The sequence below is a fragment of the Monodelphis domestica genome, chromosome 3 (assembly GCF_027887165.1).
Source record: "Monodelphis domestica isolate mMonDom1 chromosome 3, mMonDom1.pri, whole genome shotgun sequence".
NCBI classification, from domain to species: Eukaryota; Metazoa; Chordata; class Mammalia; order Didelphimorphia; family Didelphidae; genus Monodelphis; species Monodelphis domestica.
In genome coordinates, this window is record NC_077229.1 from 95687708 (window position 1) to 95711685 (window position 23978).

The 23978-nt window shown below is 44.2% G+C and overlaps 1 protein-coding gene across 28 annotated transcripts in view; it reads left to right on the plus strand.

The window, feature by feature from the left end:
- Positions 1-23978, plus strand: part of CACNA1A (calcium voltage-gated channel subunit alpha1 A) — a 401231-nt gene that overhangs the window by 320961 nt on the left and 56292 nt on the right. For all 28 annotated transcript variants that reach the window (XM_056822623.1, XM_056822650.1, XM_056822649.1 and 25 more), the window contains 9 exons: positions 5450-5509; positions 7418-7524; positions 15752-15851; positions 17328-17488; positions 18271-18408; positions 19110-19311; positions 20164-20328; positions 20603-20713; positions 23062-23145. In XM_056822623.1, coding sequence (XP_056678601.1) covers positions 5450-5509; positions 7418-7524; positions 15752-15851; positions 17328-17488; positions 18271-18408; positions 19110-19311; positions 20164-20328; positions 20603-20713; positions 23062-23145 — 1128 coding nt within the window. The remainder of the gene's footprint in view (positions 1-5449; positions 5510-7417; positions 7525-15751; positions 15852-17327; positions 17489-18270; positions 18409-19109; positions 19312-20163; positions 20329-20602; positions 20714-23061; positions 23146-23978) is intronic.

The following is a 23978-nucleotide window of genomic DNA, read 5'->3' on the forward strand; positions in this document are numbered from 1 at the left end:
GAATATACCTGTGCACACAGCCATTCAGCTATGATCTCTGTCTAGTCTTAACCTCCATTCTAGAATCACCAATATTTCCAACTGCATGTCTCATCGGAATCTTAAATTTTCCTTGCTCAGAAACCCTTTCCTCTCTCTATTGACCCTATTTCTGTGGAGGGCACCATCTTAGAGGCAGCTAAGGAGAGAGAGAATGATGGCATTGATGTCAGGAAGACTTAAGTTCAGACCCTTTACTAGCTGTGTGGCCTGAGGCAAGTCACTTGACCTCTGTCAAACTCAGTTTCCTCATCTGTTAAAAATGGAAATAATAACTGCACTTACCTCACAGGACTGTTTGGAGGATATAGTGGAATGACAGAAGTAAAGCACTTCACAAACTTTAAAACACTGTACAAGTACTGGTTATTATTATCCTTTCAGACACCCAGATACAATATTTTGGATTTATTTATGTGTTCATGTTGTAAGCCTTTTCCCCCAATGTAATGTAAGCTTCTTCAGGACAGAGACTATTTCATTTTTAAATTTATATTCTCAGCACCTAGCATAGTGCCTGACACTTAATAACTTAATAAATATAAGTAATAATTATAATAACCTAATAAATGCTTGGAGAATGAATGGAGGAATAAACAAATGAATGAATGACTTTCTCCTCTCTGAAGCCTCTTGTTGCTGGTCACTTCCATCCAGACTCTTCTATCAGACCTTCAAAATTTTCTATAATCTGCTCTCACCTCATTTTCCACTCCATTCATTCATTCACTTATATGACAATTACTGAAGATCCTCCTAGGATCAGGGTACTATTGCTAGGACTATGAAGGGGATAAAAAATGTTTAAGTTTGTCCCCACATTCCAAGAACTTGCTAGTGCCTTCCCCTTTTTCTCCACCACTCACATATTCATTTACACCTCTGGATCTTTGCTCATGCTCATTACCCATCCTTCCCTCCTCCATTTATTTGAGTCTAGCTTGTTCTATGAGTCCCATTTCCTTCCCAGCTGCTGATCTTCCCCTTGTTCTGAAGCTCCATGTCACCTGTATTCACTGTCACACACTTGGGCTCTCATTGTGTGGGATGTATAGATCACTCTTCTCTCTTAAACTGTACTGTGAACTTATTTTTTTTTTTTTAGAGATTAAACCCTATTTCTTTTTTTTTTATTTTTTTTAACTATATTTTATTTGATCATTTCCAAGCATTATTCGTTAAAGACATAGATCATTTTCTTTTCCTCCCCCCCACCCCCCATAGCCGACGCGTAAGTCCACTGGGCATTAGATGTTTTCTTGATTTGAACCCATTGCTTTGTTGATAGTATTTGCATTAGAGTGTTCATTTAAAGTCTATCCTCTGTCATGTCCCCTCAACCTCTGTATTCAGGCAGTTGCTTTTTCTCGGTGTTTCCACTCCCACAGTTTATCCTTTGCTTATGAATGGTGTTTTTTTTCTCCTGGACCCCTGAAAGTTGTTCAGGGACATTACACCGCCCCTAATGGAGAAGTCCATTACGTTCGATTATACCACAGTGTATTAGTCTCTGTGTACAATGTTCTCCTGGTTCTGCTCCTCTCGCTCTGCATCACTTCCTGGAGGTTGTTCCAGTCTCCATGGAACTTCTCCACTTTATTATTCCTTTGAGCACAATAGTATTCCATCACCAACATATACCACAGTTTGTTCAGCCATTCCCCAATTGATGGGCATCCCCTCGTTTTCCAGTTTTGGGCCACCACAAAGAGCGCAGCTATGAATATTTTTGTACAAGTCTTTGTGTCCATTATCTCTTTGGGGTACAGACCCAGCAGTGCTATGGCTGGGTCAAAGGGTAGATATTCTTTTGTCGCCCTTTGGGCATAATTCCAAATTGCCCTCCAGAATGGTTGGATCAGTTCACAACTCCACCAGCAATGAATTAATGTCCCTACTTTGCCACATCCCCTCCAGCATTCATTACTTTCCTTTGCTGTTATGTTAGCCAATCTGCTAGGTGTGAGGTGATACCTCAGAGTTGTTTTGATTTGCATCTCTCTGATTATAAGAGATGTAGAACATTTCTTCATGTGCTTGTTAATAGTTTTGATTTCTTTATCTGAGAACTGCCTATCCATTTCCCTTGCCCATTTATCAATTGGAGAATGGCTTGATTTTTTGTACAATTGATTTAGCTCATTATAAATATGAGTAATTAAACCTTTGTCAGAGGTTTCTATGAAGATTTTTTCCCAATTTGTTGTTTCCCTTCTGATTTTAGTTATATTGGTTTTGTTTGTACAAAAGCTTTTTAGTTTGATGTAGTCAAAATTATTTATTTTACATTTTGTGATTCTTTCTATATCTTGCTTGGTTTTAAAGCCTTTCCCCTCCCAAAGGTCTGACATGTATACTATTCTGTGTTTACCCAATTTACTTATGGTTTCCTTCTTTATGTTTAAGTCACTCACCCATTTTGAATTTATCTTGGTGTAGGGTGTGAGGTGTTGATCTATTCCTAGTCTCTCCCACACTGTCTTCCATGTACTGTGAACTTATTGAGGGCCAGGACCAGACTTTTTTTCAAAAAAAATCTATGTATCCCCCATAGAAATGAGCACCCAATAGATTAGTGATTTGTTGACTGAACTGAATCATAAACTTTTATTAAACCTTTCACAGGTTTAGATCAGGATGGAAAGGGGATAGCATGCCTTGTTCTCAAAGACCACATGGTCTTATTTCATCAGCAAACCATTCCTGCCTCCCTTAGTACCTCCAGGAGTTCCAGACAGATGGTGGCAAAGAAATTCAGAAGTCAAACTGGCTGTGAGCCAGGACATTGAATCTATCATCCTGCCTTCAGAAGTCCTATTCTGTTCGACAAGCAGACTATTCTAGGGGACTGGATATAGAGAAGGGTACTTGGTGCCCAGGGAGCCAATCGGCGCTCATGCTGGGCCAAGTTTGCTGTGCTCTCTGCCCCCAGCTAGGCTTTACTGCTCTCTTCACTTTAGATCCCTCTCTTATCATATCTCTTTCCTGATATCCAATGAGAGCCATTCTTCCTGCTCTCTGTGGCAGCCTAAACAGGAGGTGATTAGATAGGTTGGCACCAAAGTGAGAGATCATCTTCTGTAGGGTGGAGTTGTAGAGTGGGAAGTTGCATAAGTGGGAAGAGGTAAAGGTGGAGGATAGATAGGATAGAGGTATCTAGATGGCACAATGTAAACAACAATTGGACCTGGAGCCAGGAAGAAATCCAGCCTTGGACACTTCCTAGCTCTGTGACCCTGGGCAAATCACTTAACCTCTGGCTGCCTCAGATTCCTCCCATCTGTCAAAGAGAGATAATAATAGCACCTACCTCCCATGGTTATTATAAGGATAAAATAAGATAATATTTGCAAACTATGTAAATCTTAAAGCACTATATAAATGCTATTATATGATTATATATACACATCCATACACATGAGGAGGGGAGCTGTAGAAGCCTGAGAGTGGGGTAGAGCAGAGAAAAAGAGTTGAAGGAAACTGGAATGAGGTTTGTCTTACCTCAGTAGAGGGTAGGGTCTTCTCTGAAGCATACTCCTATAGGGGAGAAGTTGTGTACTTGCAAAGAAAGATGGTAGTAGAGGGGCAGCTAGGTGGCCCAGTGGATACAGAGCCAGGCCTAGAAGTGGAAAGTCCTGGATTCAAATATGACCTCGGACACTTTATAACTGTGTGACACTGGACAAGTCACTTAACCCCCGTTGCCTAACCCCTTTTGCTCTTCTACCTTGGAATCAACGATGGATTTGATTTGGGGAGGAGTTTATGCATTAGGAGGCCACCTTCTCTGAGATAATGTTGTGCCTTGATGAGGAGCACCTTACCCCAGGAGAAAGGATTTGTGAGTTCCTAGGGACAGCTGATACCCAGAATGAGAGGAAGGGTGATGAGAAATGACACAGAGACAGAGATGATATGGTCTTTGAGGAGATGGATCGTTAAAGGCATGCATGAGACTGGGCCCAAGGTTATTTCTACCATGTCATAATTCTTCTGCCAACATGGCTTTCTTCGTGAAGTAATAATTGTTTTTTTGTTTGTTTGTTTGAGTGTAGCTGCCTCATTTTATTTTATTTATTTATTACCAACTCATTCCTTTTATTATTTTTTAATTACACGTAGAAGGAATTTTTTAATGTTTTTGTTTTTAGGGAAAAGGATGAAAGGTAGAACAAGATCTCCAAAGGTGATTACCTACAAATTGGTTAGATCCTTGATAGTATGTTAACTCTACTAACTTGATACTTTAGAAGCTGCTTACCCTCTTGAGTGACACAGAGAATAAAAAAGGGACAAATAAAGGTGGGGCCCACAAATCAGAAAATAAAATTCAGAATAGATTGGAAAAGAATAGGAATGACAAAGGTGAAGCAAAGAAAAGCTTATTAGAAAAAGGTGTAATAAAAGAAATTTAACAAAAATCAGACATTGGGGGAGAACATTTTGAACTAATGTCTTAACTGAGTTAGAAAAGAGAAGGGACCAAATAGGGATAGTATGGATAACAGCGTTTTAAAAGAAATTGACTTATGTAAAATCCAAGCACCAGTGAGAGTGTAGTCAAAGGACCCAGGGAGGAAATGAGCTCCTATATGGGAAGCAATTAGTGTCAATGTCATTTCAGAAGAATCCAGAAATTCATAGATTTAGAATTAAAAGGGACTGAGGCCAGTCAGTGAATTGAAAACCAGGCCTAGAGACAGGAGACCCTGGATTTAAAGTTGGCCTCAAGCACCTCCCAGCTGTGTGACCCTACACAAGTCTCTTACCTCCTATTGCTTAGCCCTCACTACTCTTCTGCCTTGGAACAGATATACATTATTGATTTTAACACGGAAGGTAAGAATTTAAAAAAAAAAAAGAAGAATTAAAGGGACCTTGGAGGCAATATTGTCCAACCCCCTCATGTAACAAATGAGAAAATTGAGGCCCAGTTGGGATTAAATGACTTGTCCAAGGTCATACAGGTAAGTAAACTGCAAGAGGTCCATTGCTGTATTCTCTACACTCTGCTTAGAGTTAAGCTAAGTTTAACCTCTGTCACTGACCAACCATCCTGACTTGAGAATACTCGTGCATCTGTATATAAATAGCTTAGTACTAGGGAAAAGAGAATCTCCCAAGAAGCATCTGCTCTTTGGGGCGGACTTGCCTTCATATGAATAGCAAAGCCAAGTTCAGTGTTTAGTTCAGCACCTGCACATCTGGGACATGTGACTCCACCATTTGGAGCTTATTTATAACTGGATTCCTTTGGGTTCTTTCAGCCCTTCATGAGAGCTTTCCAGACAAGCTACCTGATAGTCAAATCCCCAGATCACTACCTGTTTGCAGCCCAGTCTTCTGGGGCAGCCCCTCCTAGACTTGGGGCTTAGGAACAGCACTCGACCTATTTGTCTTTTCTCTCCAGGTGCTGCGGTATTTTGACTATGTCTTTACCGGCGTCTTTACCTTTGAGATGGTGATCAAGGTGAGTTCTGAGAGCTGGGAATGAGGAGCTCAGGCCAGGGCTGTGGATCCTGGAAGAAAAGTGGGGCTGGGCTGGGGAAATAAGAAATAAGATCCCAGGCCAGAGACTCTGGCAGCCATGACTGGGACTGCAAGAGAAAGAGAACCCAGATGAATGGTGTCCTAAGCACTGCAGAAGAAGGTAGCATGGCTTCTTGGATACCATGTCTTTGGCGATTGGTATTTTATAAGCACTTTGCATGATGCAATGTAAGCTATAGTTTTTGTTATAATCGCTATGTTCAAGGAACTGAGCTAGGCACTTGGAATACAAAGACAAGAGGGGAAGGGAAGGAAAGAGAAGAGAAAAGAAAAGAGGGAAAAGGGAAGGGAAGGGAAGACAGCCCTGCCCCTCCATTCAGGAATATAAATTCCTACTGGAAGATACAGTAAATAGATAAGTAAATAGTATACCTTTCATGAGGGGAGAGAAGGCACGAAAGACTAGATTAGGAAAGGTATCTAGATGCCTCCAGGGACTCCCTATAACCTCCAGGATGAAATATAAAAATCCTGTTTAGTTTTTTAAAGCCTTTCACAATCTGGCCCCTTCCTACCTTTTTCAGTCTTCTGTTTTATTCCCCTCCATACACTTCATAACCTCCAGTCCAGCCACATTGGCCTCTGCTGTTCCTCCAATTCAGGACTCCATCTCTTACTCTGTAGCTTTGCACTGGCTGCCCCTTATGCCTAGAATTGATCTTCCTCTTCAGTTCCAAGCTTCTCTGGCTTCCTTCCAGACTCAGATCAAATCCCTCTTCCTACAGGTCTCCTCCTGGCCCCTCTCTTCCTCCCCAACTCCTAGAGTTTTCCCTCTGAGACTGCGTCCTGTCTATTCTTTTATATATCTTGTATGTCCATAGGGTTTGCATGGTGTCTCCTTCATTAGGCTGGGAGGTCCTTGAGAAGAATAAGGCCTGTGTTTGGTTGTTTAGTGTGTGTGTATATATATATATCCCCAGCACCTGGCACAAAGTAAGCATTTAATAAAATGAGGCAATGATAGAAGGAAGTAATACCTGGTCTGTGCCTTAAATAGCAGTAAGGGTTCTAAGGTGTAGACATTCCTTATCATCTCCTTCCTTATCTTGGATTATTTCGATGAGAAATAAGCACCTTAAACCTTCCCCCATTGCCCCAAAGCAAAAAGGAATAGTGGGAGGGTGTTGGGAAGGGAGTCTGCCTGTTAATGGAGCAGGAGCCAGTGTAGAAAAGACCTGGTTTGCCAGTTTGAAGGCAGCTACCTGGGGCTGATCATCCAAACTGGAGGGGGGCAAAAGGTCAACTGAAAAGACCAATGGAAGATCCATGATGCACAGTCTGAGGAGGAGCTGCTTCACACAAGGGTCCAGGACCCCTGGATACAAAGACAGTGGCTACAGTTTCCCTCAGCAAGAACACAGGGACCTGGGTGATGCCACCCAGCCCTCGCCTTCCCCCTCTTCAGGACTTGGAGAGGACAAGCAGGGGACCATAGCAGCCCCACCTTTCTTCAGGATCAGTGCCATTCCTCCATTGTACCCTGGCTGATATCCACGAGGCAACATTCTCCTTTCTCACCCATTCTGGCCAAGAAAGAGGAGAGTTTTAGCTGGTACCTCTTCCAGCATCTCTCTGTCCAAGGAGGGGTCATCAGGCCAACTCCATCTGCCTTTTCTTCCTTCATCTGTTTGTTTGCTCTTCTCCAAAAGCAGATATAAAATTGAGCACCTGTGTTAGTGCACGCACACATACACACACAGATACACACACACACATGTGCACACACAAGTTCTACCACAAATGAGGACCAGTTGCCCTGCCTACCCCCCATGAGCAAGGTGAGTATATAAGGTTCCAGAACACTGACTGCCTTGTTCTCTCCCTACAGATGATCGACTTGGGACTGGTCCTCCACCAAGGAGCCTACTTTCGGGACCTCTGGAACATCTTGGATTTTATTGTGGTCAGTGGGGCTCTGGTGGCATTTGCCTTCACGTAAGTTTCCCAGCAAGCCTCCTGCTTGCCTATCCTCCCTGCTCCCTGCCTGGGTCTACTGTCTTCTGACTCGGGGGAAGAAGGGTCTTGTAGTGATGGGACCAGGTGGAATGGGGGGGTGGAGGATGCACCCTGTAGCCAGGAAGTATTTGAGTCGGCTTTTTGCATGATATCCACCACGGCAGCAGGGAAAAGAACCTGTCTGTCTCCCTCATACAGCAATGGGACCCTACCTCATCACCCAAGCCTATTGCTCTGCTGCTGGTCTCAGGCTAGCCTTGCTGGAACATTTCACTCACTCATTCTCTGGGTTCAGCCCTGAGCAGCTGTCACTTTGGGGTTCCCCCAAAGAGACAATCAGGAGCAGAATATGCATGAGGATTCTGGGGCCCAGAGTCTCCCTATGCAGTAGGGATGGTGCATCTTCCCCATGTACACATGACCTCTCCCTGCATTCCCAGAGCACTGTTTCCCTCCTAAGGGCAGTGCTTCATTTTGGTACTCCAAAATGGCCCTTGAATGCCTGAGTACTGGGCAGTCATTGAGCCTCCAAGGTGGTGGAAACTATTCTAGTACAGGACAGCCCAAGCCATAGACAGTTGGGCTGAGGTGAGCCAGCTTTGGTGGCTTCTAGCTGAGAAGGGAAGCCAGGCTTCTTGGAGCTTGGTTTCTGTGATGCTTATAAGCAATATCTTCAGGGGCAATCCCACAAAGTAAGGGTCTCCAAGCCAGACCCCTCTTAGGTTATTTGCCCTGAGGTTACTGTAGCCCTTAGCCTCCTCTTTTCCTGCCCACCTTGCCTTTAATTCCTCTCTGGCAGTTCTGGAGGGGTTGGCAGGGTGAGTCATCACTCAAACAAAAAATACAATACCTGGTTTGGAGGCTAAGAGTTCCTAAAATTGGACAAGGCGACCTATTTTCCCTGGAACCTTATGGAGGGGCCTTATGGGCCACCCTCCATTTTTATATCAGAGACAGGTTTGTTTATGTGACTAGATCCTAATCATTAGTGTGCATCTGCTTTTTGAGTGAACAATAGCCAGAATTCCTATTGTTCAGAGTTCAAAGGAAGATTCCTTAATAAAGCCAAAAAGTTGAATATCCAGGCTCCCAGTATTTTTAGTTTTGTCCTCCTCAGTCTCTCCCTGTTCCTTTCTTTCTGTCTCTGTCTCTCTCTCTCTTTCTCTTTCTCTTTCTCTCTGTCTCTGTATCCCAGAATTTCTTTTGATGTGAAGCTCACTCTGAGTACTCATTCTGGATTTGGGAACTTTGACCCTCCTGAGGGTTGGCGTAGAGAGAGCCTCTGTAAATTAGTCTGGGGGCTAGAAAAGTGAATCCAAGCTGGGGAGTGAGGTTGTCACAACCTGCAATCCCTGAGGAAGTCCCAAGGCCTAGATATTCCCAAATAAAAGTTTACTTTTTGCAGCAAAGGAAGGACACAAGCATGTTCTAAGTGTCTTTTGGACTTCAGGACAAATGGTGCAGACCATGGCTCCATCTTCACCATGAGCAAAAGCCTAAGTGCCCCTTTGATGTGTCAGGCTGTAGCTAAGTGGTGGCTCCTATGTGGAGGGGAAAGGGCTGCCTCCTGTTTAGTAAGGGTCTCACTCCTTGAAGAGACATTCATCTCCATTCATCCATTCATACCCATTATTCATAAGCACTTTGTCCAAACCCTTTGCATGCTCTGTGTCTATTACCCAGTTCTCTCAGGACTTTCCATGACTCCATCATGGTCCATACAAGAAAGATCATGCTGGGGGTGTTAGTTGGGTGTCTTGTGTTTACTTCATCATCAAATTAACCGTGAATTTCTTCTCTCAACCTTTACCAACACTGAAAATCTTCAGCCTAGGTATCAGCTTTTCCTGAAAAATGTTTCCCTGTCTCCTTCCCAGTGGGCAAAAGATCTCTGACCTATATAATGGACAGATGCCAAAGGAAACCATCACCTAGCCTCTCTGAGAGGGTCAGCCTACACGATCTCTGAGATTGTTCTAGATAGAAATCCTGAGGCCCTATGTCTGGACTAAATGTGGCGCACACAGTGTACTGCTCCATCGCTCCTCCCTTGAACTACTGCCCATCCTGGAGAGTAACTTCCAGGAAGATATGAGGAGCATTGACACTCTCAGACCTTTAGGGAGCCATGGAAGCTATTGGCATTTTGGTTTACACATAAGTAAATTTAGGGGTTTAAATTAAAAGAACTCTATTTCCCCCAGATATTCCTATTTAGATTTTTTTCATGGATGCAGCAAACTCTTAAGCACACATTATCAAGTTTCTAACTCAGAAAGGGACTTAGTAAAGGTATTGAGGTTAGCCTCCCATTCTTTCTCAGTACAGAATCTTAGAATACCAGAAATGGGAATTTAAGGGACCACAGGGTACATCTAGTCCAAGTTCTATCAAAATATAGTTCTTTGCTTTGTAATGAACACTGGCCTAGAAGTCAGAAGACCTTGGTCATTCTCAGGCTGTAAGAGCATGGGCAGACAGAAGCAGCAGACCCAGCTTCAAATCCTAGCTTTGATACATACTACTTGTGTGACTTTGAACCCTTCCTGTGCCCTCCCTTGGGCCTCTGTTTCCCCAGTTATGCCATAAAGGATTTGAGCTGGATGCCTTCTGAGGTCTCCTTAGGTGCTAGCATTCTGGAATTGTGTTGTTGAAGACAAATGTGAGACAACTTTACACACTTATTCATCTTGTACAGGTAGACTTTATTTTAAATACCCCTATGTATGAGCTTGTGGGTTTATACAAAGAGAGCAATTAAGGGAATGATTCTTCATTTTACAAAAGGATTTGCCATAAGTCCTCTAAATATCAAGCCTCCTAAGTATATTTAAAACAAAATTAATTACAAAAAATAAATTTGTACTCAGTTTATTGGGAACGCAGCTTTTTTGGAAACTGAGCTATACCTCAAAGCTGTAATGCAAAACAGACTTCTCAAAAACCTTTTTTTGGGGAGCCTTTTGTTTTGAAATGTTCTAAAGCTCCCCTCCCTCTTTTCTCCTTCCCCCTCAATTAATCTTTGACCAAAAAAAAGGAAAGGAGAAACTTAGTGACAGAAAGAATTTGGGAGGCTCCTTCTAGTATTCTTATTCTTGTGAGGACCTACGTTTAAGGACTGACTAGGTTACCACCTATGTAACTTTGGACAAATCATTAATATTTCTGGGTCACAGGGCAGCTAGATGGCACAACAAATAGAGCAGTAGGCCTGGAGGCAAGAGGTCCTAGGTTCAAATCTGTGTGATCCTAGGCAAGTCACTTAACCCAAACTGCCTAGGCCATTATTGATTTTCTGTCTTGGAACTGATACTAAGACAGAAGGTAAGGGTTTAAACACACACATATACACACATTTCCAGGTCTCAATTTCCTTAGCTATAAAATGAGTATAGACAAAATTATCTATATGATCCTCTCCGGCTCTATTTCCTATGGTTCTCTAAATTGATCCTATTTTCTGTGGGCACCCAAGGAATTGAGGTGGGAGGAAAAAGAAAGTCTTTGCTTTCTCTACGAATATGAAACATATTTCTAATAGAAATGCCAAACTCTTTGGATGCTGCCTTCAGGTTTGAATTCAGGCTAGAGTTGTGAGTGGGCCAGGCATTGTCTCTTAAGTCCCAGAGTGGATAGGGATGAGGACCCTAAATCCCACACTCTCTTATCACAACCAATAGGAAACTGAGCTTTCCTGGGAAATGACCCTGGAAACTCTCTAACTAGTTGCTTTTTTCCCCATCTTCTATCCTGCCTCTAAATTTCCTCCTTCCTTACAGGGGCCTCTGATTTTCCTCTTTCCTTTTAAATATTCCTTGGAGCACTTTTCTGCCAATAGGAAAATTGGAGGAAAGTCAGAGCCTCTAAACTCAAGTGCCTTTCCTTCTTTGCCTTCCAACTTTCTACCACTGGTTCAATACACTCTTCTGTCCCAAGCACTCTTCTACATACAGACCACCATTCCCCCATCCCCAACAGATGCTAAGCAAACCTCAGTAAGCCAAAAGCTGTTAGGAGAGTATGGCTTCAATGTTCCTTCCTCCAAGAACCTTCAGCTTCCTCATCCCAGGCAGGTAGAAAGCCAAAGCAAGTATTATCCCTTTGGGAGGCTGAAACCAATTCCAAGGGTCTCATGGTTTGTCCAAAATTGTGCAAAAAAAGAAAATGGAATGGAAAGAGTCAGGACACTGAGGCAGTACATAGCTAGACAAACCAGCTAACAAAACCCATAAATGGACCAAAAGCTTAGGTTGGGGTTCAACTTCAGAAGGATTTTTTTCCATTACTGCCCCTCTCTCTCTGTCCTCTCCAAACACCAACACCTAGAGTATAAATGTTGCTCTTGTGTGTTCCATTGACTGTGTCACACTCACTGTGATTTACCCTATCACACTGTAGCAGACTCAAGGCAGTTTCATCAGGGCCAGACAATGGACATTTCTAAACAGCTGGAGTTTTATTACGCCTCAGTCCCCATCCGCTGCCAAGAGCCCATCTGGATCTGTTGCTCTAGCCAGTGAAGAGGAGGGCCCAGGGCAGTCTGATTGTCCTCCCATCTCCTCTGACTGAAGCAAGAGTGGCAATGATGCTAATCATGGCCAGCCTCAGAGTCTGTGCTGGGCAGCTTCCAGCTTCTGCTTCCTCTTCAAAGGTCCTTCTCCAGCTGCCTGTTAGAGGAACCAGTGTGTGACCAGTATAGAGAATTCTGACTTATGGAAAAGGAATATAAGCTGTTGCCTTTTTTTGAGGGTGGATTTGGGGGGAAGGCAAACTAAGGCAGGTATTTCAAATTGATCTCCAGACAAGTTTAAGTCCTCCTTATGGGTCTAGGATATGAGATTAGAAGGATCCCACAGGTTTTTAGTATTCCCCAATCCTTACCTATTGCCTTGGACAACTGTTTTCATGAAGAAATTCTCGAGGCTTTCCAACTAATTTATTAAGGCCATGGAGTAATGCTCCCATGAACAGATGGCCCTTATTCCCAGCCCTCTCTTTATTAGTTGACTCTATTTCCTAATCTGATTTGGGGTCATCTTTGCCATGCTCTAGGTAATTAATTCTCCCTTAAAGAGCACTACATTTGGATTCAGAAGACCCAAGTCTGATTCCTGGCTCTGCCTCTTACTACCTATGACCTTGGGCAAGTGAGTCATTTAATCCACCAGATCTCAGTTTTTTTTCAGCTGTAAAATGACAGATTTGGATTAGATAATCTCTGAGGTCCCTTCTGGCTCCAAATCCATGATCCTATGGTCCTTTTTCTCTTAGAAAAATCCATCCCACTGGGAGTAGCAGCCTGAGAAGGACTGCTTTATATGTCTACACTGGGCTGGACAACAGTGGGAAAGGTGTCTTTCTAAGAGCCAAGAAGCTCTTAATCAGACCCTCCAGGTGGTGCTCTTGCCTTTGGAGCCACATGGCCCTCTAAGTATTTTGAGGCATGAGGAAGTTGTGTCAGCTGTGGAGTAGTGCCTATTAGAGTAGGGATATTAGATCTTAACCAAGCAATGGGTAAAGGGGTTTCTCAGACTGTAGTTCTACTCTTGCTTAGCCAAACAATTGCTTCCCTAGAGTTTGTGAGGCCAGAAAGCAACATGATTAACACTCAAAGCAACTTTCTAAAATTACTTTTGAAACAAAAAAACAAGGCATCTTCTTACTTCCAAAGACAGAACAGGAGTCCAGAGGAAACCCTCATGTCAAAGCAAGGAGAAAGGTGTTGTTTAGGCATGTGTTGTGTGTTTTTTTTCTTTTGAGGTCGCTCACCTCTACTTGTCTCTCCCTCTCACCGCCACGTGAAACAGGAGTACTGCACGGTAAAGTCTCTCTTTCTGTCTCTCTTTTTCCTTCTCTCATTCTCTCTCACCCTAATGCACTCCTTTTATTTCTATATGTTTTCTCTTTTTCTATGTTTGTGGTTGCCTACCTGTTACTTTGAGTCATAGAGTTTGAGACTCAATCTCTCACCCCCACTCCTCAAACAGGTGAAAGTTGGGGAGCATCACAGAAAAGCCTGAAAGAGGCTTCGAATTGAACATTTAGGTTGAACGTTGGGATTCCTGGCTCACCCAGCCACTAACACAAAGATTTTTCTGATGATGTATGCCTCAGTTGCCCATATAGAGATAAAGCTAGTGAGAGAAATAGCAACAGCATATAAAGAATTTTGGGAGCACTAATGAAGAAAAATAAAAGAAAGGCTTATCTTTAAAAGATTTTATCTTCATTTACATTAGAGCAAGCCTGAGGAAGGTAGGTGGATTTTATCTGGACAAGATCCTTCAGCCCATGCACAAGAAGGCTGTGAATAGCTAGACATCCTGCCTTACCCCCCACCCTCACCTCCATCCCCAGGGAAAGGCAAGCATTCCATTGGTATTCCTGCCCCTTGAACACACACAAAACTGGTGCATTGAAAAGCTAGTTCTTTATTTATCTGGAGTATTTAACCTCAGGGTTCAATTCTGCCTTGCAAGATAAGGGGAACTTGTTTTATGTCAAATGGAAAGGGCTAAAATTGGTCTTAAGGCATTTTGAAAAACAGGTCATTGTGGCTCTCGGGAAACTTATGATAACTGGCAAATAAGCAATAGCCCTGAGGCTCTGGAGAAAGGGCCTAGATAGGTACCTCACTTCTCCTGCTTATGAAGTGGCAATCCTACCTTGAAGAAAGAGGGACTCTCTCCCTCAGGAAGTGTCTATTTTTTTTTCCTTTCATTTTCCTTCCTAGAAAAGCGAAACAAAAACCTAGGAAAGATTAGGTATCTAGAATAAAGAGGTCTTTTTTTACATGAGTCTCATACTGACCCTGCCACCACCTGCCTTCCTGTGGAGACAGCCCTGTCCAAGGTCCTGAAGCATAGCTTTAGAAGGCACTGTTTGTAAGGGATAAGGCTGTAGGCAGGAAAGGAGCCACCAGTCACCACAGACTTAGCAAATCTTATTTGGAATCTCTCAGACCCTGTATTTGTTGTTTGTGAGTTGAGCTGGTCTTAGATAGGCTCTCCAGGAAGTCCTCTAGAAAGATAGGGAGGGACATGATGTCCCTGGGGTGAGTAAGCCCAATTAGGAAAAGCACCAAGGACCAAGTAGAGATCTTGACTTCAGCTCCTGACAACCCAGTCTGTTTTTATTTGGTTTTCCCCACATGGGCCCTCAAGCTATTTGGGTTTTAGCATTTGATTGAAAAAGCAGTTTACTGCCTCTTTTAGGGATTCTTTTTTAGGGCCTGGGAGAGTTTTGTTCTTAAATAGAGATGGAATGAGAAAGACCCAAAGGTCTGAAATATAACCACATCTTTGACTCCTTTTTGTATGTCCCAAAGAGAAAGATCTTGTTTTTAGGTGCTCTCCACCTTCCAAAAACAAATATATTGGTCTCCAAAGTTGCTTTGGATTTCTAGTGAGGACCTCCCCTTTAATACTCAAGGAGACAAGCCAGAGTTCATACAGAAGAGGGCAGCCAGGATGGGAAGGGATCTAAAGGCTCATGCTAGGATGGGTTGAAAGAGCCATTGACACTAAGCTAGAGAAGACTCAAGAGGAAGTATAGTAGCTGTCTTCAAGTACTTGCAATACTGTCATGTGGAAGAATCATCAGACTTTTCACTGCTTGGCCCCAGAGGGACAATGAAGAAAAGTTACAGAGACTGATTTAGACTCCATAGAAGGAAAAAATTCCCGTCAGTTAGAATGCCCCAAAGGTGAAAGGACTGCCTCAGAAGCCAATGGGTTCCCTGTCACTGAAAGTCTTTTAAGTGAAGACTGGATGAAAACTTTTTAGGAATTGCTGTTAAAGTTTGGGTTGGCCTAGATGACCTCTGAGGTCTCTGCCAACTCCTAGGACTTTGGTTTTGTGATTGTGACAATCTGTGGAAGCAGGAATCTTCACACCTAGCTGTGTCAGGCAGTGGGGGTTAAAAGAGTTCACAGATCCCATCCTGGTAAGTGCCCATGTTTCAAAAAAGCTCCAGAGCTGAGAACAATAAGGAGACAAGTTTTCAACATGTTCCAGAGCACAGGGCCAAAAAGGAAGCTAGCCCATTTCTCCTCCAAAAGAAGCCAAGTTTCACTTAATCCCCAAGTGTTTGAGTCATCCATACTCTTTGAGGGCAGGGGGTGCTTAGGGATAGCCAGTTGGAGACCCCTAAGACCCCAGTGGTGAATCTGAGTTTTGCTCTCTCTTGCCCCCTTGTCCTCTACAGTGGCAATAGTAAAGGAAAAGATATCAACACCATTAAATCCCTTCGGGTCCTCCGGGTGCTGCGGCCTCTCAAAACCATCAAACGACTGCCAAAACTCAAGGTAAGATGGGAGCCAGAAGGCTTGGACCACCAAATAGCACAGCAATGGTTGAATGAGTGCCCTGAAGTGCTCTGAGTCCCCTGAAAACACACACCTTCATCATAGTCTCAGAGAAAGCAGACTCAGCAGTAGTACCTGCCTGAGTGACCTTAAATTTCTCTAGATCTCCATTTCCTTGGCTCTATGGTGGGAATAATAGGGAAATACAGTGATGTCACTGAAGTGCCCTGGCACACCTATCTGGGTAGTGAAAAGTGCGTTGGCTCATTAGGTCAGAGGTCCTAGTTTGAATCCCAGTTCTCCTACCTAGAGTTAGGGTTACTTTGTGTGACCTTAGGAAAATCATTTTACTGTTCTGGGCTTTGGTTTTCTCTCCCAGAAAATGAGAAGTTTAGACCAGATGGTCACAAAGATCTTACCCAGCTTGAAATCCCTGGAGCCATTGAAAGTTGAAGCTCAGCTATAATGTTAGAGAATGATATAATAATAATAGCTGCCAGGGACAGCCAGGTAGCTCAGTGGATAGTCAGGTCTGGCAGTGGTTCTGGGTTCAAATATGACCTCAGACCCTTCCTAGCTATGTGACCTTGGACAAGTCACTTCACTTCAAGTGCCTAACTCTTACTGCTTACTGCTCTTTTACCTGGGAACTAATACTTAATATTAATCCTAAGATAGAAGCTAAGGATTTTAAAAGAAGAAGAAGAATTATAGTTAACATTTATATAGTGCTTACTATATGCTAAATGCTTTATAATTATCTTTTGGGTCCTCACAATAACCTTCTGAGGCACATCCTATTGTTATTCCCTTTCTACCTATAAGGAAGCTGAGGCAGAAGTTAAGTGATTTGCCCAGGGTCACACAGCTAATGTCTCAGGAGAGATTTCAATTTGTCTTCTTAACACCCCAGCGCTCCATATACTGTGACTCTAGGAATCTTATTCCCCAAAGGAGCTGGGAGGAAAGCAAAGGGAAAGACAGGGAGGTCCACAGAGTAAGCAGACAAAAATACTTGGGAACTTAAGACAGAGAGGTTAAGCGTCATTACACAAGGAAGAAGATGGGACTTTCAAGCTTGGAGAATGAAGAAATTTGGCCTGGAAGTGGTGCTTCCTGAGAAGGCAGGATGGCTGAACTAACCTCATAGACAAGCCTTGAGGAACTTTGTCTCCCTAGTCTTCACTCTGGGATATTATGAAAGTTGCACCTTTGCAGAAGTCAGGAATGAGCTCCTGGTTGGAGGGGGAGGGCTGGTAGAATGGGGAAAGTGGTAGGATAGGGTCTCACTTCAAAGGCACCCTTCCTTTCTGCCAGGAGAGACCATGAGGCGCTGAGCTCGCAGATCAACTGTCCAGGATGGGGAGGGTCTTCTCTTTAGCTGGTTGTACTGCTCTCTTCCCTGCTCCCTCTCCCTCGACACCAGGCCTCCATCCCGGGCCCTGTCTGACCCCATGTGCTCTTTCCTCCTCCCAGGCCGTGTTTGACTGTGTGGTGAATTCCCTCAAAAACGTCTTCAACATCCTCATCGTCTATATGCTCTTCATGTTCATCTTTGCTGTGGTGGCTGTACAGCTCTTCAAGGGCAAGTTCTTCCACTGTACAGATGAGTCCAAGGAGTTTGAGAAAGACTGCCGGTGGGTCCCCATTTCTACCCCCTTCCCACGCACCTCTCTCTACCCCCCTTCCAAGCTTTCCAGCCCTGGACCAGGGAAGGCATCCCAAGAACCTTTCTAAATAGCTCAGCTATGGCTTGGGAATCAGGATGATCCTTGATGAGACCCAACTTTCTGCCTCACTTGGTTTTTCAGTGAAATGGCCATTCTCCCTGAAGACCTACATGAGGTCTGGCCTTTTCCTAGGTGAAAGAAGAAAATGACTCTATGGCCTTTAAGGTCATGCAAAACTGGGAATGTGCCTAGCTTTAAGAACCTCCTTGGAGTGGGGGGGGGGCAGGGGGCAACTAGGTAGCTCAGTGGGTTGATAGCCAGGCCCAGGACAGGAAGTCCTGGGTTCAAAGCTGACCTCAGACCCTTCCTAGCTGTGTGACCCTGGGCAAGTCATTTAACCCCTATCACCCAGGCTTACCCCTCTTCTGTCTTGGGGCCAATATATAGTATGGATTTTAAGATGGAAGGTAAGGGTCTATAAAAAAAAAAAAAGAACCATTCTTCCCAGGTTTGGGATGAGGGGAAAGAAATCTGATTTGCCACACTGCCCATATTAGGAGCTATTGCTGCTTGGCTTGAAATTAGCCAACCCCCATTCCTGTTCACAACATCCCACCCCACCTGCAATAACTGCCCAGGATAAGCTACTTCTCCACTGATTGCCTTCATTTTCCTCTCAGAGTCCAGGGATATGGCTCCAGAGGGCTTCTCCCTGGGTCCAATGACCATGTCTCACTCCTCTTTCCCAGGGGCAAGTATCTCCTGTATGAGAAAAATGAAGTGAAAGCCAGGGATCGAGAATGGAAAAAGTACGAGTTTCATTACGACAATGTGCTGTGGGCTTTGCTGACCCTTTTCACCGTGTCCACTGGAGAAGGCTGGCCACAGTAAGGGCTTTGGGGCTCCTGACTTCCCATATGGATGACAATTAGGGACTTGAGGCAGTGGTGCCTTTCGTCTCAAAGCTGTCTAATTTAAGACCTGGGTGATTTTTCAGGGCCACCACCGTGTTCTTCCAAGTGAACCCAAATGTGCATGTTGACTTTGGTCTTCTGCCTGCTGCATCTATCTGTCTGCTTCATATGTAGACAGAAATGCCAGAGGGGACTTAGCATAAACTGAGGCTGAGGGTTGATCCCCAAGGTCAGGGAACTTCAATGATAAGACATTGACTGTCAGCTTTCAGTGAAGAAGTCTGAAAAAACAATCACTGGCTAAACAGGGATCAGGCTCAGGTGAGCCACAGAGAGAGAGAGAGTTCCCAGCACCCCCTCATGCATACACACACATCCCTAATACCCACACATATCAGAAAGGAGACATAAATCTACAGACCACAAAAACATAGCATGGCAGGTTACCCTATTAATGGGCCGAATCTTACTTCCCTAACTTCCTTATTTTCTTTTTTACTTCTTTTTATTTATTTCCTTTTATCATCACCTCCTCCCAACCTTCCCATATTAATTCCATCTCCTCTCATCCATCCTGCCCCACTTCCCTCCTTTGGTACCCTTTATCCCTTCCTTGTCCCATCTCTTCCTTTCTTCTTTTCTTTGTTATCCTTCCCTGCCTCCTCTTTTAACAGGGTTCTCAAACACTCAGTGGATGCAACTTTTGAGAACCAGGGTCCCAGCCCTGGGTACCGGATGGAGATGTCTATCTTCTATGTCGTTTACTTCGTGGTGTTTCCATTCTTCTTTGTGAACATTTTTGTGGCCTTGATCATCATCACCTTCCAGGAGCAGGGAGACAAGATGATGGAAGAGTACAGCCTTGAGAAGAACGAGGTGCAGGCCCCTAATAACCACCTTCCCCTCTTCATTTCACAATTTAGAAAATAAGGCACCAGTTAGAAGGCATAAAAGGAGGGGATTCTGAATATTAACATCTTATTGAGAAAGGAAAGCAAGTCTAGAAGGAAAAACATTGACCTGGAGATTGACAGAACCTGGCCTTGTCCCCTTAGTACCACCAATTCAATGAGTGAATGACCAAGTCTTAGATTTCTCCAGAAGAGAAAAGATTACCTTGCCCACCTTCCTTCTATTCTTTCCTTCCAGAGAGCCAGAATAAATGAAATCTCTGGTGGAAAGGACTTAATATTTCAGGGCAGAGGAAGGCTTACAAGATATTGGTTTATCCTTGAGGATGCAATGGTGGCAGTACAGCTGCACCTTCTGTGGGGAACATAAAGATTCCCAGGAAGCTGGGAAGCAAAGGAGGCAATTTCTTTTTTCTGGCAAGGCTCAGAGATCTAGAATCCTGTCTAGATCTAGAATAGCTGTCTCTGGCTTATGGTTAGATCTCTCTCTGGGGCTCTGCAGGGTCTGAGCCCGTCTTTGAGACTGAGGAAGCTGGAAAACTAGATACAAGATAACTAAAAGAATGGAAGCATGAGCTTGGAGAGGGAGGAGGGATCTCACCTAAATCTGAGAGGTATGAATGGGGATGACGTCGATCCAGTGAATGTTAGAAAGGGAAGGATTAATAAGGGTCCAAGAATGGGGACTGTAGCCTGCTTCCCCTCTCTCCCAGATCATCCATTATTCTGATTCCCTCTTTCCCTCTCCTTCCCTTCCTTCCTCTCTTTCCCTCCCATTTTCCTCTTCTTCACATCTGCCTCACCTTTTTCCCTACAGAGGGCGTGCATAGACTTTGCCATCAGCGCCAAACCCCTGACGAGGCACATGCCTCAGAACAAGCAGAGTTTCCAGTACCGCATGTGGCAATTTGTGGTGTCCCCTCCCTTTGAATATACTATCATGGCCATGATAGCCCTCAACACCATTGTACTCATGATGAAGGTGAGGTCTGACCACCTCCTGCTGGGGTAGAGGGAAAGGGGGAAAGGAGGAGGTGATGGGGAGAGGAGGAGGGTGCTCTTCAGCAAGCCACTGGGCCTTGTGGAGCTGACGGCCACTTGCAGCCCAAGACCCTGGGCTTGCCTTTCAGTGAAGGGGGAAGATTGAGGGCTCTAGCCTTGTCTAGGTTCAAAATGAGTTGAGCAACCAACTGACTGCCTCTGTTTGCCTTCCCATAGTCAATGGCTTGCCCCCACCCCTTCTCTCTTTCCTCTAGTTTGATGGTGCCACAAGTGCTTATGATAATGCACTAAGGGTGTTCAACATTGTCTTCACATCCCTATTTTCTTTGGAGTGTGTCCTGAAAATCATGGCCTTTGGGATCCTGGTAAGTCTACCCACATGCTTTGTTGATGGAGGTCAAGGTGAAGAAGTGAGGGCAGGGAAGACTAGATGGCTTTCTTAGGGCTCATTTCCACAGGTCCCACTGGCTATCTTACCAGGGATTCAATTATGAACCACCTTTAGAGCCTGATTTTTTATGATCACAATTTGGGTTCATAGGATTTAAATTGGAACAGACTTTATTTTACAGATGAAGAGGAAAGACCCAGAGAAGGAAGTGATTTTCCCATGGTCGTACAAGCAATAAGTTCCCTAGTTCCTTGACGTGAATAGTGGTTTATGTACCAAACAGTTGTTATGGTTAAAAAACCTTCATTAGTACTTTCCATGCCAGGCACTGGCCAAAAAGAATGAATGAAATCCAACCTCATTCCCACTAGGAGCTCCCAGTTTAAGGGAGTGTATTCTTTAGGGGAAAGGAACCATGAGACTCTAACTTCATCCAAACTACAGGTGTTGGTCAGTTTAAAGAGCCAGTCTTCTCACAAGAGCTCAACCCTGTATGGTCCTGACAGGAACCTCAGTAGAACCTGCACTGAGAAGCCAGGTCAAATCACAGTTGAGAGTCATTGGGCCTATTAGGCCTCTCCAGCTTCCCTTCCAAAAAGAGCTGGGATTTTTTCCTACATTCTCTTGGGCTTGGTATCTGGCTCACACAAAAAGTATAAACAAATGGCTTCCTCTCAATTAAGTCCCTACTTCACCATCTATTAAGATTATACAGTAGGAAGTAGGGAGTGGGGAGAGAGAGAAATAAGCATTTATTAAGCAACTACTAAATGCTGAGCCCTGCACTAAGGACATTGCCAATTTGACCTCATTTGGTCCTCACAACAGTCCTGGGAGGAAGGAGAAGTACTATGATTATCCCCATTTTACAGTTGAGGAAACTGAGGGAGAACAAGGTTAAATGACTTGCCCTAGGTCACTCAGCTAATAAATGTCTGAAGCCACATTTGAATTCAGGTCTTCTTAACTCCAGGCCCAGGGCTCTGTCCACTGTGCCACCTAGCTACCTGTGAGACTAAATCAAAAGGTCAGAGACCTGCCAGTGATGGCGCCATGTCATCTAGAGGCTAGATACTAAAAGAGAATCCAAAAGAGTCTTCTCTTCTATGAAAGCCAGGGCTCTTTTTAGTCTTAAAACAGAAGCACTGTGGGATAGTGGACAGTGCACTGGCCTCAAATTCAGTAAGATCTGGGTTCAGACTTCTCATTGTCCCAAACAACTCTATGCTATAGAGGTACGTATATCAGTGAGAGCATTGTTCCATTCCCTAAAAGAGAAGAATTCTGACAGAGAGATGCTGTGTTAGGAGCTGCTACTCTTAGCTTCCCTAATATGAGCCACCCCAAGTGCCTGAATCTGCTCTTTGTCTTGGGACACTGGGAATGTTTAGGATCTGATTTGGGTCCCAGTGAATCCTGGTGAACTCCTTAAGGAACGTTTGTTCCTATCCTACTCCTAGCCTCAGACAATTGTTAATCATATGACCTTGGGCATATGACTTCTTTAAACTTCAGTTTCCTCACCCATAAAATGAGGGGAGATTGGACTCTGTGGCTCTATGGCCTTCCCAGCTCTGGAATCTATGATCTACTGGCCACTCTCACCTGACATTATGTGTGTGTGTATATAATATGTTTGGGGGCTCGATAGAATCAGAAGCAGTGACCAAAATACCTAGTCTGGCTCACGGTGCCTTTTGGGATCATGTTGAATATTTGAAAGTATTTTTGCTCAGGTAAAGGGGAAAATGGCCTTGTCATACCCTGTACTGGTTAATGGAGAGAGAAGCTGCCCAGACCTAAGGTCAAGAAGTTGGGAGGAAAAGAAGCGAGTCAGGGAGAAATCATTTGCTCCTAATAATCCGCAAACTGATTAATAATCCGCAAAAATCAAGAGCTTCTTGTATGTCTCAGGAAAGTTGGAATCTTCCAAGTTGGTACCACCACCCTCGCCTCTCATTTCAGTGTAGCCTTCTTGTTGCCTTTTTTCTGGGCAACATTTACTAGGCTGGAATTTATTGAAAGCGAAGGTAAGGTGGTGGTAGGGGAGAGCCCAGACTATTTCCTGGGAGGAAGGGAAGAAAGTTTTATGAACTTTACAAGCAGCCCCTGACATGTCCCTCCCTCTGCTCTGGAGACACACAAAGGAAAGGTTGCCAGGCGTAGACTCTGCCCTGGGAGGCAGGACCAGTCCGACTTCCTTCTCCTCTTCAGTGCTAAAGCACTGGCCATATCTGGGTTCTGCTGTGACTATTTGTGTTACTGGTCTCTTGCTGGTTGTCCTCCTTGTCTTTCTTTTGTTTTTTGTTTTTTTCTCTCTAGAATTATTTCCGGGATGCCTGGAATATCTTTGATTTTGTGACAGTTCTGGGCAGTATCACTGATATTTTAGTGACCGAATTTGGGGTAAGTGCCACACTAGCTTGTTTCTGGGATGTGACTATGAGATAGCAAGCCCCTAATGACCATTCCCTTGGTCTGGGCACCATGCTGAGTAGGGCAAGGAAGCCAATATGGGGCCCTACAGCTCCCCTATTGGCCAGGAGCGGTTTCTTAGAGAGGTTTAGGAGTTGGCTGGAGCCACCAAGTATCCTCAGCCATCTGAGCTAAGAGAGGCACAGAGGGCTCTGAAGTCAATTCTCACTTCATAGGCTGTAGAAAGATCAGCTAAGAAGCCCAAGGAGTACAGGATGAGAGCTTTTTTGTTTTGTTTTGTTTCTCACTCCTTTCTTTCCCAAGGATGTAAAACCAGAAGCCGTATGAAAAGCAATTTGCATTCATAAGCCACAGATTTTGAGAGTTGGAAGGGACCTCAAAAATCATGAGGCCACCCTCCCATCCTGTATTGAATACATCAGCTTGGGAGACAAGAGGTGGGGAGGACAGAAGGAGCCAACCGGGAGTAAAGCATTTGTCCTAATCTCCCTTTGGAGACCGATAATCTTCCCAAGGGCCACACTGATTCATCCCGACATCAGTCAGAGGAGGTCTCTCCAAAAGGTCCTGGGAAAATGAATCGATGCTCCCAGATCCCAGAGCAGGACATCTCCCGAGGTGTCCTACCGCCTCCTACCCAACAGGGAATGCCTAAGAAAGCCTTCCTTCTACCCATTTCTACCCCCCAGCCCTGAGACCAACCCACTGCCCCAATGTGATTTGGGGGATTTATAGGGAACTAGGCTCATCTCCTACTTGTGCTGGGCCTGAGAAACATCTTAGCCTAGAAAAAGTGACCGGGA